Raw genomic sequence first — 17157 nt, 5'->3', positions numbered from 1 at the left:
TCTATGTTCTTCCTCTGACCCGCTGTCCCTCCATCCATTCCATTACTTCTCTATTTTACCAGCCAGTTATTAAAGTAGATGTTATTAAAAGGCGGGAGAAAAAGCTAATCTATATTTGCATTCAGTCTATAGCAATTCATTAATATTATGACATTTACAGGGAGCTTGGTGGGGCCCCGGCTGCCTGCTACCCTTTTCCCTCTCTGAAATGTTAATTTAAAAAGTTCTGTCTTTGTAATGGAATAAGAAATCCTCTCTTGCCCTATCAATTCTGGGTGTCTGGTGAGGAATACTAATTCATCTACGGTTCCAATTGAGATAGCATGTCATTCTGATGGAATAAGAAAATGCAGAATTGGTTTTAAAGTCCGTAATGCCACGAATTTGTGTGTATTTCTCTTTTCTGCTGCAGTTGGAAAAGCTGGAGTATACGCCTCCTTTGCTCATGAAAATGTTTGTGTGTACATGCATGTGTCTGCTTTATGGTCTATGTATTTCTTTTTAAATCACAGGTTCTGAAATATGTGTTCAGTTCCAAGAAAAACGTGAAAAGTGAATTAAATTAAATTAAATTTATTTGAATTGGATTATTTTTTTGTCTTCCAGACTACTCACCATGTGTACGAGGCACTTTGGCAGTGTGGTGACACAGACTATACGGACATACAAGACAGACCAGTTCCCCCTACTCCTTATAGTCATGGGAAAACGCACATCCAATGAAGTTCTAAACGTTATTCAAGGTAATTAAGACTTTATTAATAGTATGGTTATCCATATTATCTATAGATGTAAAAACATAAAGATTAAATTGTAAATTCTTTTTCTTTTGTCTTCAGGCAATACGACAGTGGACGAGCTGATGATGAGGTTAATGGGAGCAATGGAGATCTTCACAGCACAACAACAAGAGGACATCAAAGATGAGGTACAGTTTGAGTCCAATCAGGATGCCTGTGACTGCAGCAAAACACACGCATCCAGCTCTGAGTCTTGTAGAAAAGGCTTTGGATTATTTTGAAAAAATAACTTCCTATAACCCAACAGCACAGGAAACAGTCTGTCTGCTCCTGTTGACTAAGGTTTTTTAACTTTTTTTTTACTACCTATTGTGGTGGGAAAACAAATAAGCTAATATTCTTACTATTATCCCAATCAGAAACTCATGTATGCAAAAATTACATGTACTGCTTCTTTTTGTCTGCTTGTTAATCGCACTGACAGTTTTGGTTTTCTCTCTGTATTTGGGTCTGTTTGGGTTGACCACACTCAAAATCAGGTGTATTAAACCCGGTCTGTTTCAGATCAGGTCCAACTGTCCTTAGGTCCCTTCAGGTTCAGATCACTTTTTTAAAAAAATGTATGCACATTGGGTTGGAATGGGTTTTGTTTTGGACCTGTGAAGACCTCTAGTAACAATTCAAACCACTCGTTCATTAGCCAAATTCCTTGATTTAGCCTATGACTATAGCCACATTGAACGGCTGAGCCAGTCTTTTACGTCCTGCTTAAGAGATAAATGGCAGCATGCTGGGACAACTCAGACGGCATTGTCACACTGTGGCATACTAGTAATGACAAGCAGAGAATATGTCCACTTCATTCCCCCTTAAGTCTAGTTTAATGTGCCAACTACAGTTTTTTGAATAGGTACAGGAGTCAGACTCGTCTCCCATTCACTCCAGAGTGTAGGTACCACTGTGCTGCTCTGTGTCTGTCGACTACTCTTTTACGCCAGTAGAAAGTGGACAAACACCATTGAGGGATACACTCCATAGAAGAAGGAGAGGGAACAGTGGTGGTAGTCTTTCATATCATGGGAAGGAATCTGGGACAGTATGACAGGGAGGTCCTCTGACTGTCAAAGACTTTCACCTGACCGTCTTAACCACTTAAATTATATGTTTACTCAGTGACATCCAACAAGAGAATGAACACACACTGTGTTTTTGTCCAGACAGGTTTTCAGACAGCTGAGTATCAGAGTAATCCTCCCAAACTTTCTTTTCTCTACATTTTCTGACAGGCATTAGCAACAATATAGAACATACGATCTCTTTGTAGATTATCAAGTGCATTTTTAATCATTTTGTTATTCAATAAATAATGTAAAGATGTAGATGTAGTTTAGATAGATTTGTGATTATGAATAAGTCCTTATTCGTCTTCCTACGTATGACACATACAGATGTTTTGGTTTGTGTAGCGTGTCACCTGTGAAATCATAGTCTCACTTATTCCCACACTTTTCTCTCTAACATTGTCGTGCCTCTTTTTTGACTACTGTATCTATAGATGACAGCTGTCGTACCATATTAAGAATTTAAAAGTTAAACATTCAGTCAACCAAACAGCCTCTCAAACAATGCTAATGTGATAGTCATAGCATTTGCAGCTGTGGGAACCGTGGTTAAGAAATGAATCTTCTCGCACACACACCCTGAGGGTTAGACTTCCTCAGGTGGGTTACCGAGTGACAGCTATTCCCTTTGTGTTGTTCTTATTATTGCTACAATGCTCCAGCTTCATTTTGGATTTGCCACTCTTGTCACACTTCAAATAATCATTAATGATAAGAAGCGACAAGAGGTTGACAAGAGGTAGACAAGAGGTATTCAGAGTATGTACATGTGTCAGATCAGACTGAATCATAAAGTGTACTGCAGGGTCACACTTAGGGCTTTTTCAATAGTAGTGCCACAAGGATTACATACATTTCTCAATACCTTTCATTAATTTAACACATATTGTAACAGTCTAAGATTGACAAAATTTACACTTAAATCAGGACCTGGCTGATCACAGAATGAGGAATTTAAGCAGACTAGCGATGCCAGCTTTCCTCCATTGTCGGCTTACGACTAAATGTTTTTTCTTTTAATTGATTGTGCATTTTTCTTTTATTACAAGCTGATTTGTGTTTTCTTTGTCTTTCTTTTTATGGCATCTGCATGAAATAATTGTACTTTATTACTGCGTTATTATCACTTCTTTTATGATCATTGCAACAAGTGGCTTTAGCTCTGTCAGCTTTGCCATGGGATAACAATGTAGGAAAGCTGTTCTGAAATGGTATTGAAGTGTGATAATTACCCGGGCGTGGCCTGCTAGAAGGAAATAGCTTGTGAGAATGTCACAAGAAGGCAACGTAAAGAGTATAAGTGATGATGAAAGCATAATGTTCCAGTGTGATTATTCATGATTAGTACCAATAACCACAGCATTTTAAGTATATCCTGTATCTGACAGGACCTATCCCATCTTCAAGGTGAAGTCAACCTTGACACTGGAATAAACCCATCTTGTAGCGGCTGAATTTCTCTCCCTCCCTAGCTCCCAATCCCTCTTTTTCTTCCCATTTTTTTCCTTTTTTCCACCTCACCTTTTCAAAGACAAACTCAGACATGAACACAGACATCCACCCAAGCAACCCAGACATTCCTCTCTGACAGTGACTTTTGTGTCTGTCTGGAAATGGAGCAGCTGGACAGCCACATTGTGCCTTCAACCAACCTTACTGACTCGCCAGTCATTCCTATGGTTGTCTGTGTTTTAGCTTAGTAGTTAGTAACCGACTGACTACTCACTGCAGGTTTCGTGGTCAGCATCTGTCAGCATCACAGGCCATTTTCACTTCAGCTCATTTTGCATGCATTTCATGTGAAGAGCAGCCAAAACTATCCCGTGTTCCATTTTGGTCAAGGGCACCAAACATGCATATCTTTTGGAGGGAACTGAAGCACCCATGGGAAACATAATCCAACATCAGGGGAGCGTGCAAGGTCCACAGAAAGGACCAGAGCAGGGATTTTATTTACCTTCTTGCTTTGAAGTGATAGTGAGCCAGAGAGCCACAGTGCTGCCCCAAAACAAATAGATTAGATATACATTTAGATTAAAATTAAGCTTTTTGCAACACTTTGCCTTATTTGTTATGTGAGCAAACGTTAAATGTGTGACAGCTTGCATTTCTGACTTGCTTGACTAAAGTAGGAGTTTATTAGCCCCCCTATAAGCCAATTTGATGAGTAGCCAAGATATAGATGTTGAAAATCTGTTTCTTTTTTAAGGTCTTTAAATTCAATGTGTTTGAGCAGATACATGTATGTACAGATGTATTAACGTTTCACATCATGCCTCTCATGCACATTAGGTTATTTGAAGCAGATGATGCATTTGAAAACGCATTACAACAGTACAAAATGAGTATCAAACATGAGCTACTGTGCGACTTGTTTGCGTGACTCAGGGCCAGTCTATTGAAGGTAGCCACTTTTGATGCTTTTATCCCTCTCTACCATTCTTTTACAGTTTCCTTTCAATGTTCATCTATTATGCGGGCCAAAAGCACAAATGTATCCTTTGCATTTTCTGACTGAATACAACAATACACACTGTGCTTTTGCTTAGCCACTGCTTAGCTGCACAGTAGCCCTCTGATCATCACAATAAGCTTACTTTGCCATATCCGGGCTGGCACACAGCATGGGCCTTCAGAAAATAGAAAACTAATGGCTGTGCACTGTTAACACAATGGACACTCGTATTTAGTCCCAGTCTTTATAAAACACTTTGTAGCCACAGCAGGTAGAAAGAGAAGGGCCGCCTGTCCCCTTCCCTCTGTACAAACAGGAAGAGAGAGGCAGAGTGAATGAAAGAGAAAGGGACGGTGAAACTGAGATGAGGAAACATAAAAGAGGTTCAGGGTCTGGTAAATGACAGCCCGGTCACAATGAATTCCCCTCTGGTGCTACTCTTTCATACCTGGTGTTTGTACGTAACCACACTTGACATGCTGCATTTCTTTTGCTTGGTTCTTTCTGGCTCCCACACCCGGCATCTCAGCTTAGATGTTTTGTCCTTGTGTGTCCTTTTATTATGTTGTTAGTTAATGGGCCCCACTTTCTTTCTCCCTCTCTCCACCCAGGACGAGCGCGAGGCAAGAGAGACGGTGAAGAGAGAACAGGACGAGGCCTACCGTCTGTCTTTAGAGGCTGACCGTAAAAAGGTATTTTCAAAATAAAACAAATTGTCTCCTTGAGTTAGTTGTGGTATACAAGACAGTAAATGTACATCATGCAATTTGTGGGTTTAAGTAAAACAGCAGAAGCACCACCATGTTATTTTTTTTAAACAGGCATCAGTCCATTTTCTTTTTGTAGTATTTTAACCAATTTGTGTAATAAAACAAGTAGTTACACTACCGTTGCTGCTGATGTTTTAATGCTATTAAGCATAAGCAACAGTTCCTCAATTAACTGATCAGTTAATGGACAGAAAATTATTTTGCAACTATCTTGATAAACTGTTTAATCATTTAAGTCCTTAATCAAGTAAAAAAAAAAATCAGCCGTTCTAGCTTTTCAAATGTGAGAATTTGCTACTTTTCTCAGATTTTGTGTCATGTCATTAATTTGTATTATATTTAGAGTGTCTAAAAAACTAAGTTACTTTATCTCTAATGAAACATCAGTAACAACTATTCACAGGAAACTTGAAAAAATAGTAACAATCTTCTGCAGTTCACGTCACTTGGTATTTTGATTCTGATTCTGCTGTTACATCCCATTTCATTCATCCCAATTCATTTCTTTCTCTTTTAGAGAGAAGCCCAGGAGAGAGAAGAGGCCGAGCAGGTTCGCCTGGAACAGATGAGAAAGGAGCAGGAGGAGGAGAAGGAGGTGAGAAGAACAGCCATACACACATCACGCTCACATTATGCAAATGACGAAATTAATATTCCAATTTTATCAGTGCGAGGCTGAACAGTGATATGTTTTGCCAGCGCTCAGTGATTGTGCCATTGTGCTGTCGTTTTTTATCTGTCTCGCTCTCACTTCACAATAATGAGTCAATTAGATTGTGGTTTTGGGGAAGCCTGCCAGTCAGTGAAGCATGTGTAGTGTGGGTGAACAGGCAAAAAGCCATTTCAGAAGAGCGAAATATCCTAATTACAGCGAGGCCCATCCCTGTTAATGTCACCTTACATACACACAGTTATTGTTCTATTTAACTATTTAGCTTTACATTGGTATAGCACACAGCCTCATGTTGAAACCCAAGTGAACAAAAGACTGAGACGACTCATGCACACAGGTTTGTGCACAAACACACGCACACAACCTAAGCAAACACACATATTCACTTGAAAACAATTATTGTATGTGAAGAGGGGGCAAACACACACACACAGGCAGACACACACACACTGTCACGCATGTAGGAAAAACAATAATTGTCTGTGAGGATGGCACCAGTGTTGTAATACAGTCTATAGTAATACAGTGTAGTCCTCGCTGATTGTTGTTTACTCAACAGCAGAGAAGGATTGGGTGACCCGGGGCTCGCACAGGTGATTTGTCACTTAAGTTAAACAGATAACAACAAAAGAGCCCCAGGCCGGGCCTTCTTAATTATATCACAGTAGTCCACTAACCAAACCGTGTGTGCACGCTTGTGTGTTTTAAACAACAATAGCCATTATGGCCTTGTGTTTCCTTCTTATATCAATTTTCTCTGCCTAAGCTCAGTGGTTTCCATGGGGTTTCCTGTGCTAACATACTAGTGTTGTGCTCGTGCTACAGTCTAGATATTCATAAATATGAGAGACAACAACAGCTTCTGGACCCGCATGATGACAATTTAATGTTTCTTAAGTTTCTTTCTGCATTTTGTTGTGTGGACATCTAGTTCTGATGAGCTTCGGTCCACAGATACACTGACAGAAAAACAGGTGGAAAGAAAATTCCACTATAACATAAAATAAAACTACAGTGTTGATGCACTCAAACTCTTCAAGCTGAGAAAGTGAACATCCTACCACATATGCTGTTTTTACCTTCAAACTCAAGATCATTTTTTTGTTTTTGTTGTTTATAGTTTTTAGTTGAATCATATGAGTTAGTAACCTACTAATGTCTATAGACCAGACCGGCACATATGGGTTCTTTGTAAAACATTATGGCCACGCTTCTTTTTTGGGGATAGAAAATAGATTCAGTGCATTTTGACGTGTGTTTGGATTACAATTTTGACAAGTTTGTATGCTGGTTGTGGGTGCAGTGTGTATGTGTCTCATGTACCTGTGTAGGTTGACAATAGTATTTACCTCCTTCAGGGGGTCTTAGCATACAGTTGTGTGGCTGTCAGGTGCACCTCTTCCACCACACCCGTCATCTGTTTGCTTTCTGTGGTTAGCCAAGCGGAGCAGGAGGGGCAGATAAATGGACGAGTAGATGCTTCTGATTATTTGGGCCTAAGGCTCGACCAGACGTGTGTCCCGTGGTTTCTTTAGGGACGCTACCTCTCACTTGTGTGGGTGTTTATGCTTGTGTCTGCGGTTGACTGTCTGCATTTGTATGTCCCCCACCACACACACACCTTTTGGTTATTGTGTGTGTGTGTGTGTGTGTGTGTGTGTGTGTGTGTGTGTGTGTGTGTGTGTGTGTGTGTGTGTGTGTGTGTGTGTGTGTGTGTGTGTGTGTGTGTGTGTGTAAGTTTGTCCCCGGGGGCCCCTTTAACTCAGTCAGCATCAGCTCTTATACCTGAGGGAGCTGATGGTGGAGCGGCACGCGCTACCCTGCCCACCCAACACCAGAAGCTGCTAATGAGCTACTGTTGTACACTCTTATGAAATATAATTGCATTATGGTGTGTAAATAAAGCCGGGGCGTGTTGTCACAGCATATGTTCCCCGGCTGGCCAAACAGGAACAACAAGCCGGGGGAGGAGGAGGTGAGGGGCATGAGCAGAAAGAAGAGGAAAGCTCGAGGGAGTGGCTGAAGCGCGGTTTTTGGAGCACAGGAGAGCTGATTAGCTTTGCCGTGGAAGATGACAGTCGATGGTTGTCTTTGTGTAAGATAAGCCACTCTCACTCTGGTGTAGATAGTATTACTGTACCAGATTTAGTGCCTGTTAACTAAGCTATCAGCTCTTATGAAACTAGAGTTTAAAGTATTTGTGGTTGACACTGAGATATTCAACAGGCATAATCTCAGATTTCCCTAACAGACTGAGCAACAGCAAGAAAGCATGAAGCATAATGAATAACCTTGGCTGTTTTTAACGTATTGAAATGCTTCTTGGCAACCTTCTGAGCTACACCAGGCTTTAGGGAACAGGGTGAGACACAGGGCAACTAATTTAATAACATTCTCAGGACAAGAAGATCCTTTAATTAATGCGAAGCAACAGTGCAGTAATCAACTCCTTGGCTTGACTTTCATACTTGTTTGGATAGTGTGTCGTCATCTTCATAACTGCCAGCGTTACTGTTGAATCTCTGGTTTAAATTTACTGTAAACGGAGACAGAGCTAATTTTTTAGTTACACTTCATTGAATCTTTTTTTTTTCTTTGTACTTTGGGACTTTGTATAAGCTTCTTGTCTTCCTTCATCTCCTGCACTTATTCAGTAAGTTTTATGATTGTGTGTCTTTTGTTATAAATGTGCAAACAAATAAACAAGCTAAATTAGAAAATGTTTTAATCAGGGAAGCATTGTTCAATAAATTTATCACAGAATTAATCTAATGAATAACTTTTTTATTTTGGCTCACAATATTACTGACTGCTGACTCTGCTGTCAACAAACTGTACAATGAAACGATATAAAGAGACTTTGTAATGCTAATAAGCTTGAAGAAAATAATTGCTGCACCAGTATTGACAGCTGCATCTCGCCAGCAACTGTATGTAAACATCTCTGCCTTCACTTAACACAGTGAATTACTACTTTATCTGGAAAATGTGTATGCCATACATTAGTCTTTTCTTAAAATGCCCTTGATTCATTTTCATGTATTACTATGCATGGAATAGAGTATGCATCATTTTGTGAAGCGAGCAATAACATATTTCTAAGAGTTGGAGGAGTCCTCAGCTTGTATTTGCAACTTCTTCATCTACACTTGTCCAGTGTGATCACAAGAGAATTCATGAGTCCTATGTTGCCTCTGTCCTCAAATCCACCTTTAAAAAGTTAGGCTGTTTGCGTAATAGAAATCAGGACATGTTTTTAGTGATTATAAGGTGTCTCCACAATTATCATTGTGCTCCACTGACCAAAATACTGGATTTTTTTCACCCCTTCTTGCAGGCAATCCGCTTGTCATTGGAGCAGGCCCTACCGCCAGAGCCCGACGAGGATTCAGGAGAGCAAATCAGCAAACTGCGAATCCGCACACCAAGTGGCGAGTTTCTGGAAAGGCGTTTCCTGGGCAGCTGTAAGCTTCAGGTCCTCTTTGACTTTGTGGCCTCCAAGGGATACCCCTTTGAAGAGTTCAAGCTCCTCACCACCTTCCCTCGTAGAAATGTGAGTTGCATATTTTACTCTCTTACAGAGAAATCATGCACAAGATCACAAAATAATTAACCCCTTTTGCATATATATGTCCAGTGAACAGGCTTTAAAAGACCAACACATCTAGGCTGTTAAATTCATAAGTGGAGAGGGAAAGACGTTTCACTAAGATGGGGGCTAAATTATCCTGTTGTCCAATCTCACTTTGTGCGGTCTTTTACAGCAGTTCTCTGCCCACACAAACATGTGCTAAATGCGTCCTTGCTGCAGAAGAGTAGCAGCAGGTTATGAAGGGTTCTCGGCCACAGCTCACATCTCTGCTGGAGAGATCCACAGCTGTAATTGGCTTTTCCGTTCGGTCCTGGGCTGAACCTCAGGCGATGGCTGTGAGTGGAGAGCAGCAGGGACAACAGTTTAAGTTTTATTTATTTATTTATTTTTTTTGCTTTTTTTCATTATTGTCTTCATTGTCTGTGTGCTGCTTTTGTTTACTCGTACCTGTGTTTGGGGTAAGTTAAGCCAACTGTTTATCCATCCACCTGCACACTCGTTTTATTCAGTGAATATTAATTAGTATCAGTCCATTGTGAATACAGTACAGTATGACTGTGTTAGGATACAGTTGTCAGCACTAACAGTAGTATTCTCTATGGCTCTTCTGCTGATGCCCGGCAGCACTCAGCCAGCCACAACCAGTCATTAGAGGGCTTGGTCTGTGCGCTCTGTGGTAGTGAGCTAATGAGCACTGTTTTAACTACCAGTTTAATTAGCCATGCTGCTGGAAACAAAAATGGGATTTCCATTAATCAAGAGAGGAGTGCATGTGGAGGGGTGGGTAGTGATGGTTGTATAGAGGTGTGTGTGTGTATGTGTGTGTGTAGGCTTGCCCAGGCAGTGTGCCATCGTAGTCTGTAGAGACTGCTGGGGCACAAACACCTCAAACTAACACACACATTAACGCGTAGCTCACACTCTTCATTTCGTCACAATCACACACTTCAACACATGCACAAATATTTTCAAGCAAACACATGCCCCGCTCACAACTTTGTCACTTAAAGGATTCACAGTTGTCTCTTTATAATCAAGAGTAAACATGTGTTTGAGACAGAGATAAAGATGTGTCTGCATCGCAGATGAAATTCCGGCAAAAACAGGATGGGAGGATTAGCAGGGTAGAGAAGCGAGGGGAGGATGGTGACTGCAGAACTAGTCGAAAAAGAGAACAGAGAAGACAAAAGCTTAAACAAAGAAAAGATTTAATCAGAGAAACAGTCTGAAAGAGAAAAGGATAGAGAAGACAAGTAGGGAAGATATTAAAAAGAAGAAGATGGGAGATAATTCCAGAAAACAGAAAGACGAGAGATTTGGGGAAAGAGAGGAGGGAAGCAGCTCAGTGGTAGTGCCAGTATGAGGCTGTGAACACAGGCCCCTGTCTAATCCTGCAGCTCTGTGTTGTAATTAAATGAGAGGGAGCATAGAAAGCCTCCATCCCGTCCAGACGCTCTCACTGTTGTTCTGCCAGGATCAGAGGATGGAGGATAGACCACTATTGCATTTGTAATACTGCACAACTGTTGAAACCTTCTTTCCCTTTTCTAGTTTTCAGCAGCTTTGTGCAGTGTCACTCTTTCTTTTGCTATTTCCCTCCTCGTCAGCCTGCTTTATTTCATTTCCATTCATTCAGCTGTAACACAAATCAGTGGATCTACTCAATCCAACTTGAGAAAATGAAGTGGAGTTGTGTTGTATATTTGTGACTAAAACTACAATGTTATTGACCAGGAGAAAGGGCTATATTGTCTGTCAGTGAGTCGGGTAACACAGGTTTATTCCCATTTGTAAATTAACTTTTGACAATTTGAGATAAAACATCAGAGCCAGATCAGATGTCTCTGATTCATGATTTTCCACTTTCCTGTAGCTTTGTGGATAAGTGTCTATTAGTCTCCAATTTTTGGACTCAGTCTCTTCCTCAACATTTGGTATCAGTGGCTTATCTCTTCAGCACTACAGCAGGCCTTACACTGGCATCATTTGTTCTAGGCTTAGCCGTGCTCAGGGAACTAACCCTTTCTCCGTTTCTATGACTGTCAGCGAGTTTGAGGAAGGAGGGGGAGACTTTTAGTGTTTCAGTTTTCAGCTTTTCATTCAAGAATTTCCTCCTTTTCCTTTGATACTTGTTGAGCACAAACCACTGTTGAAAGGCCTGAGGTCTTCTTCCTTCAGCTCGCGGTGAACATGTTTAGACTGCCAGTATAATAATCGGCTGTCGGCTCTTCCCGTCTGGCTGCTCATAGACACCCAAACACTGTCAAACCGGCGTTTTAGTTTTCTCACTGTGATACTGTACTCTATTTCACCTTCTCCTAATCCTTCTTCCAGCTCTGTCAGTGAATTCGCCCGAATAATTCTTAGACAAAACCTGAGATGCAGAAAAAATAAACAGCGGCACAGAAGAAGCTGTGCGTTGTACTGAAATAGATTTTACATCTGTTATAGCGGTGTGTTTTGTTTTTCTTGTCCTGCTATCTGAAAGAATCGTATTGACAGGAAGAACTCTGACAGTTTATTTTAAAAGTAGTTTCACTCAAAGTTGCTTCCTCAGGACTGTTCTTATAATATTCCCTCCACATAACACAAACCCACAGCTTCATAGAGGCGTGTGGGACTCAACATCTGTAGGCATGGATGTGGAATGTGGCTCTATCTTAGGCCACGTACACAGGCCAGCATCTCCCTGATCTCGTAGTCCCCCTCCACTCGTACATCTGATCTGTAGAGCTTTCGCATTTATACATACATTTCACTCGCCTGAAATCTCAGTTCAATACGTGAACGTATGAGCATGATTTTGTGACATCTCATCGTGGTTCAATATGCAACACAAGTGATGATGTGGAAAGTTGAAACTCCCTTTTCAATGAAGTAGGAACATGAACAATATTTGTATGTTCATAGATTTTAGGATTTTTTTTCAATGAGGTAATTTTTGTTTTGTGGAAAAACCATATCAGGCAGAGCATTTTAACAACATGTCTTGAGGGAATCTCTAGTGTTAAAAGAGTTTTACCCTAAGGATCTCGGGCCTCCCTCCTCGCCTTCAGCCATCTACTCCTCTTACTTCCAGCTTTCCCTCCCTCCATCTCCCTTTTCCCTCCTCTCTACCTCCCTGCTCACACAGTCCCTGTCTCTTGCAATTACACTTTTGTTTTGCTCTCCAGCCTTTGTATCCCTCTCCATGTGCCTTCTCACTTTCTCCCCCGAATCTCTTTCATTTTTACCCTTTAAAAAAAATGTCCTTTTTTTTTAAAGCAGAAACTAGTCTGTCTGTATTTTCTCTCACTTTGCTTACTCTCTCCTTTTCTTTTCTTCTCTTCCCCATTCCCCATTTTTCAGTTTCCCCCTTCAGTCCTACCCCCCGTCCAGTCTGTGCGGTGCATTTCTCCCTTTGAAGTACCGTATTCTGGTCTGTTCTTTTCTGTTCACGCCCCGGCACTACGTGTTGTCAACGCTCCTGGCAGCAGATAATGATCTCCCACTGCTTTTGTAATTGGCCAAATAAACACTTGACAACACTAGTTTAAAACAGACAAGTTATTTGGTTTTAATTAACATAGTAGGGCCTGTAATGGCTTCATTAAAAATGCGTTATTTCAGCTGCACGTTTGATTATGTTGGAAGCGGACATCTTGAGGACCTGTGTTTATTTTCCCTTTCTTTTCTTTCACGGCTGAGCGTTGCTTAGTGTCGCCTCTTCTGTTATCAGTGTGTTTTATTCATTTGAATCAAGTGACTTACAATTGTGGTATTTATTTTAAACTTCACATTAAGTGCTAATTGTGTGGTTTTAACCGTTGAAATCTGCTGTTTTATAATGCCAAATACATGACGTTGATATTAGCTGATTATTTTATGTCATACAATTTTTCAGGGAAATAAAGACAAAATATCAAAGATTGCCGAGAAACACCATCTGTCTTTTTATTTGGTTCCAGTTTTAAAATTAGTTTTTTTATCACTGAGATTCCAGATATTGTATTACCTCTTTGCTTCAGGCAGAGTTCAATTCAGTTTTTATTCTGTTCATTTGTGTATTTTTAATTAACAGCGGGAAAACCTTTTTTTCCACACATTCTATTTAGTTAGATGAAAATCTTTTAAAATTAATTTAATCTTTTAAAATAGTCAGACGGTTCCCTCACTCAGCTGATTGATTTGATCTAAATCGGCTGATGAAATTTATATTGACTCAAGGTTAAAAGCAAACTGCAAAGCAGAGAGCTAGATTGTGTCTGTCTTATGTATGTATGTATGTATGTATGCATGGCTGTGTAGGCACAGGAGGAGAGAATATGGCTTAGACAGAGCAGAGGAAAAACAACAGCTTTGTTTGTTGACAGATGCCTCCTTGCTTATGGTCTGTTAATTGGATAACAATGTAAACAATCACCGATGGCGCCCGTCTCCTGTGTCAGTGTGGCATCTTGTTTCCCTACTTTCTTTTTCAGAGTCAGATGCTGCTCTCCCCCTGTCGTCTCTCCCTGGTGCACTACGAGCACAAACTCTCATCCCGAATTCACAAAGAGCACACCACATCCACACACACACACACACACACACACACACACACACACACACACACACACACTTATATGTAGTCCACAGACACACGTCTACACACACACACACACACACACACACACCTGCTCCACCCCAAAGCCTCATTTACTCCTACCTGATGCTGTGGTGTCATAACAGCCTGTCGGGTTCATTAGCATGGCAGCCATTTGCGACGCGCTGCTCCTGAGGTGGGAAAAGGAACGCAGCAGCCCTGTTGGTCGTTTTCCCCCACCGTTGGGATGGAATATGTTTGCAGCAAACACACACGCACACTCATATGGACACACACACCATTTTACCTCACTTCATGGCATCTCACTCCCCGTTGTGCTATGAGGCAGCTGACTAGGTGAGGGGCATAAGGTTGATGTGGCAGCCCCTCCCTGCCCACACCGGGCTCCCCGGGACCCCGCTGAAAAGTCAAGAGTCTAAATGACACGTTGAAATGAGGACAAGGAGATGAAAGACATGGAGTCATAGACCGCCGACGTGCACATGGTGTGACATTTCCAAACACCCATGGGAGATGAATAGGTTATCTGATGCTGATATGTCCTCCTCACCTTCCCCTAATTTACTTGCTTTTTTTTTTTTCTCAGAGTCCTTGAACACCTTCTAGTTTTATCTTGTAGTTAACACAAGTTTAAATGTGTAGATTGTTTTAATTATTTTGAGTGTTTAATCGTATCAATGCGCTCAGTTTTTCAGGAGCTAACAGACTCACTGTTTATAATGCAGTTTTTTGCGATTATACAGACAAGGGAAAGATTTCTTTACTTCTTATTTAGAAAAAAAAAAAGTCCAAAATTAAAGTTAGAGGTCCTCTTTTGATTAAAGTGTGGTGATGGTCAGAGTTCACATTTCATTCCCTACTATAGTCTGTCTCCGACCTATCACTCTGCTTGTTGTGAGGTCGACCTTTACCACGCTAGCTTTGCCCTCCGACCTTCTACAGCAGGTACAGGGAGCTGGTTAATTATCCCACTGTGAGGTTAGAATAGGAGCCCTAATCAGAGGGGCTGACGCAGCAGTCATCAGATAAGCCCTGGACACATCTCGGTGTCACACCACCTCGCCCATTCAGCCCAGGTGTTAGATTGGCCCGATGTAACACAACCCCTCCAGTGATTAGCTCACATAAGCTAAGAGGCTCACAGTGGTGGTGGGTGTCAGAGAGAGAGTCAGATTGTCCTGTTTTAAAAAACATAGGTCAGACCCCGTTCATGTCGGCTAACTCGATCAGCTCCGTTGTGGGTGGTACTGCATTATTGCTCTGCTTAGTTGTTGAACACAGATAAATGTTTCTCTCCTCTATACCATGAGCTACGTTCCCGTTTGACCTTAGTCACAGCTGAAATTAGCCATTATTAGCCATCCAAAACACACAAAGGTCTTCTCTCAATCCCCGCTACACACACTCTCTCTCTCTCTCTCTCTCTCTCTCTCTCTCTCTCTCTCTCTCTCTCTCTCTCTCTCTCTCTCTCTCTCTCTCTCTCTCTCTCTCTCTCTCTCTCTCTCTCTCTCTCTCTCTCTCTCTCTCTCTCTCACACGCACACACTCTCACTCTCTCTCTCTCTCTCTCTCTCTCACACGCACACACACAATCTCTCTCTCTCTCTCTCTCTCACACGCTCACACACAATCTCTCTCTCTCTCTCCTGTCCTGTAACCTTCATCAGTTTGTTCTGGCTTGGAGCCTTTTTAAGAAAACAAACCTGATGGTCCTCTTAGGGAAACAAAGCTCTAGCTGCTCAGATTACTGCCTATTTTTTTCTTTTTAAAACACAGTGTTAGAATAATACACACTGTACACACTCCCTTACAAACACACACACACACACACACACACACACACACACACACATTCAATGAACTCAGCAGTAAAGCTACGCTGTTCTCCAGTCTGGATCGCAGGGCACATGTGGTGAGACAATCACCAAGGGATTTCAAAATGACTGAGGCCTTGTCCACACTAATATGGATAAATATGAATAAACACCATTTAAGAGGTTTAGATATTATGGTTTAACTGGAGATTTTAAAACATAATTGCTTGTGTGGCATTGACCCGTCTAGACTGTCATGAAGTTTTGTATTTGTAAATAGTATTGTTGCTAAGACTGGTGTTGCTCTCCACTTTGCTAAGCTCTTTGATTAAGATCCCTTACAGTTTTGGAAAGTGGATGGAAGGCCGAAACAGGAGGAAAATGTAAAGCATTAGTCGTGCTGAAACGGTGGTTAGTCCATCAGCAGAATTTTTTTTTTTGCTGGTTCCGTCTCCTCAAATGTGAGGATTTGCTGCTTTTCTCTGTTTTATAACATTGTACATTTAATATCTTTGAGCGTTGGGCTGTTGGTTAAACTAAATAACCAATTTGAAAATGACGGTTTGATGGTTTTTCACTATTTTCTGACATTTTATTGACTGAATTATATAATTGTTTTATTGAAAAAATACAAATGTCAGATTAGTTGATAGTGAGACTAATTAAGCCATTTTATTGCTGATGTTCTAATATATTCCCTCTACTTCCCCCCACCTTGTCTCTGCTCAGATCACCCAGTTGGAACCGGGGTCGACTCTGCTGGAGGCCAAGTTGTTTCCACAGGAGACGCTCTTCCTGGAGGCTAAAGAATAGAAACTGGCCCTCTGATAGCTGAGAGGACCGACTGACTGACTGATGAACTGGCTGGACACACACTAGTCACCGAGCATGGGCCCTAACAGTCTGGGCCTACAGTACACACACACACACACACACACACACACACACACACACACACACACACACACACACACACACACACACAACCATCCTCTCAGACGTACATAGACACACTGGCATGCACATCCAGTGACACACAAGTGCAAGTAAGCTTCTCTGCCCTCGGCCTGGTCGTGGCACATGAATGCCTAGTGTACACGTGTTGCACAGAGGAGCAAAGACAGTATCACAAGCACACAGCCAAACATTCACCTCCCCCCAAACCTCCTCTCTCTCTCTCTCTCTCTCTCTCCCTCCCTCTCCCTCCTGCTCCCTCTCGCTCTCTCTCTCTCTCTCTCTCTCTCTCTCTCTCTCCCTCCCTCTCTCCCTCTCCCTCTCCCTCTCCCTCCTGCTCCCTCCTGCTCCCTCTCACTCTCTCTCTCTCTCTCTCTCTCTCTCTCGACTCCTCTCACACACTTCACAACTTCACGTTCCCCACTGCTGTGTCATGGTTTTCTGTCACACCACA

At 41.6% G+C, this 17157-nt stretch overlaps 1 protein-coding gene across 1 annotated transcript in view; it reads left to right on the top strand.

Moving 5' to 3' along the window:
- faf1 (Fas (TNFRSF6) associated factor 1) overlaps positions 1–16926 on the top strand; it is a 57473-nt gene extending 40547 nt beyond the window's left edge. The window contains exons 14-19 of the mRNA XM_070909066.1: positions 607–743; positions 840–928; positions 4928–5008; positions 5604–5681; positions 9097–9312; positions 16479–16926. Coding sequence (XP_070765167.1) covers positions 607–743; positions 840–928; positions 4928–5008; positions 5604–5681; positions 9097–9312; positions 16479–16562 — 685 coding nt within the window. The 3' untranslated portion in view covers positions 16563–16926. The remainder of the gene's footprint in view (positions 1–606; positions 744–839; positions 929–4927; positions 5009–5603; positions 5682–9096; positions 9313–16478) is intronic.
- Positions 16927–17157: the final 231 nt, after the last annotated feature.

Source organism: Enoplosus armatus, chromosome 7 (assembly GCF_043641665.1).
Source record: "Enoplosus armatus isolate fEnoArm2 chromosome 7, fEnoArm2.hap1, whole genome shotgun sequence".
Lineage (NCBI taxonomy): Eukaryota > Metazoa > Chordata > Actinopteri > Centrarchiformes > Enoplosidae > Enoplosus > Enoplosus armatus.
This window is presented reverse-complemented; position numbering and strand designations above follow the sequence as displayed.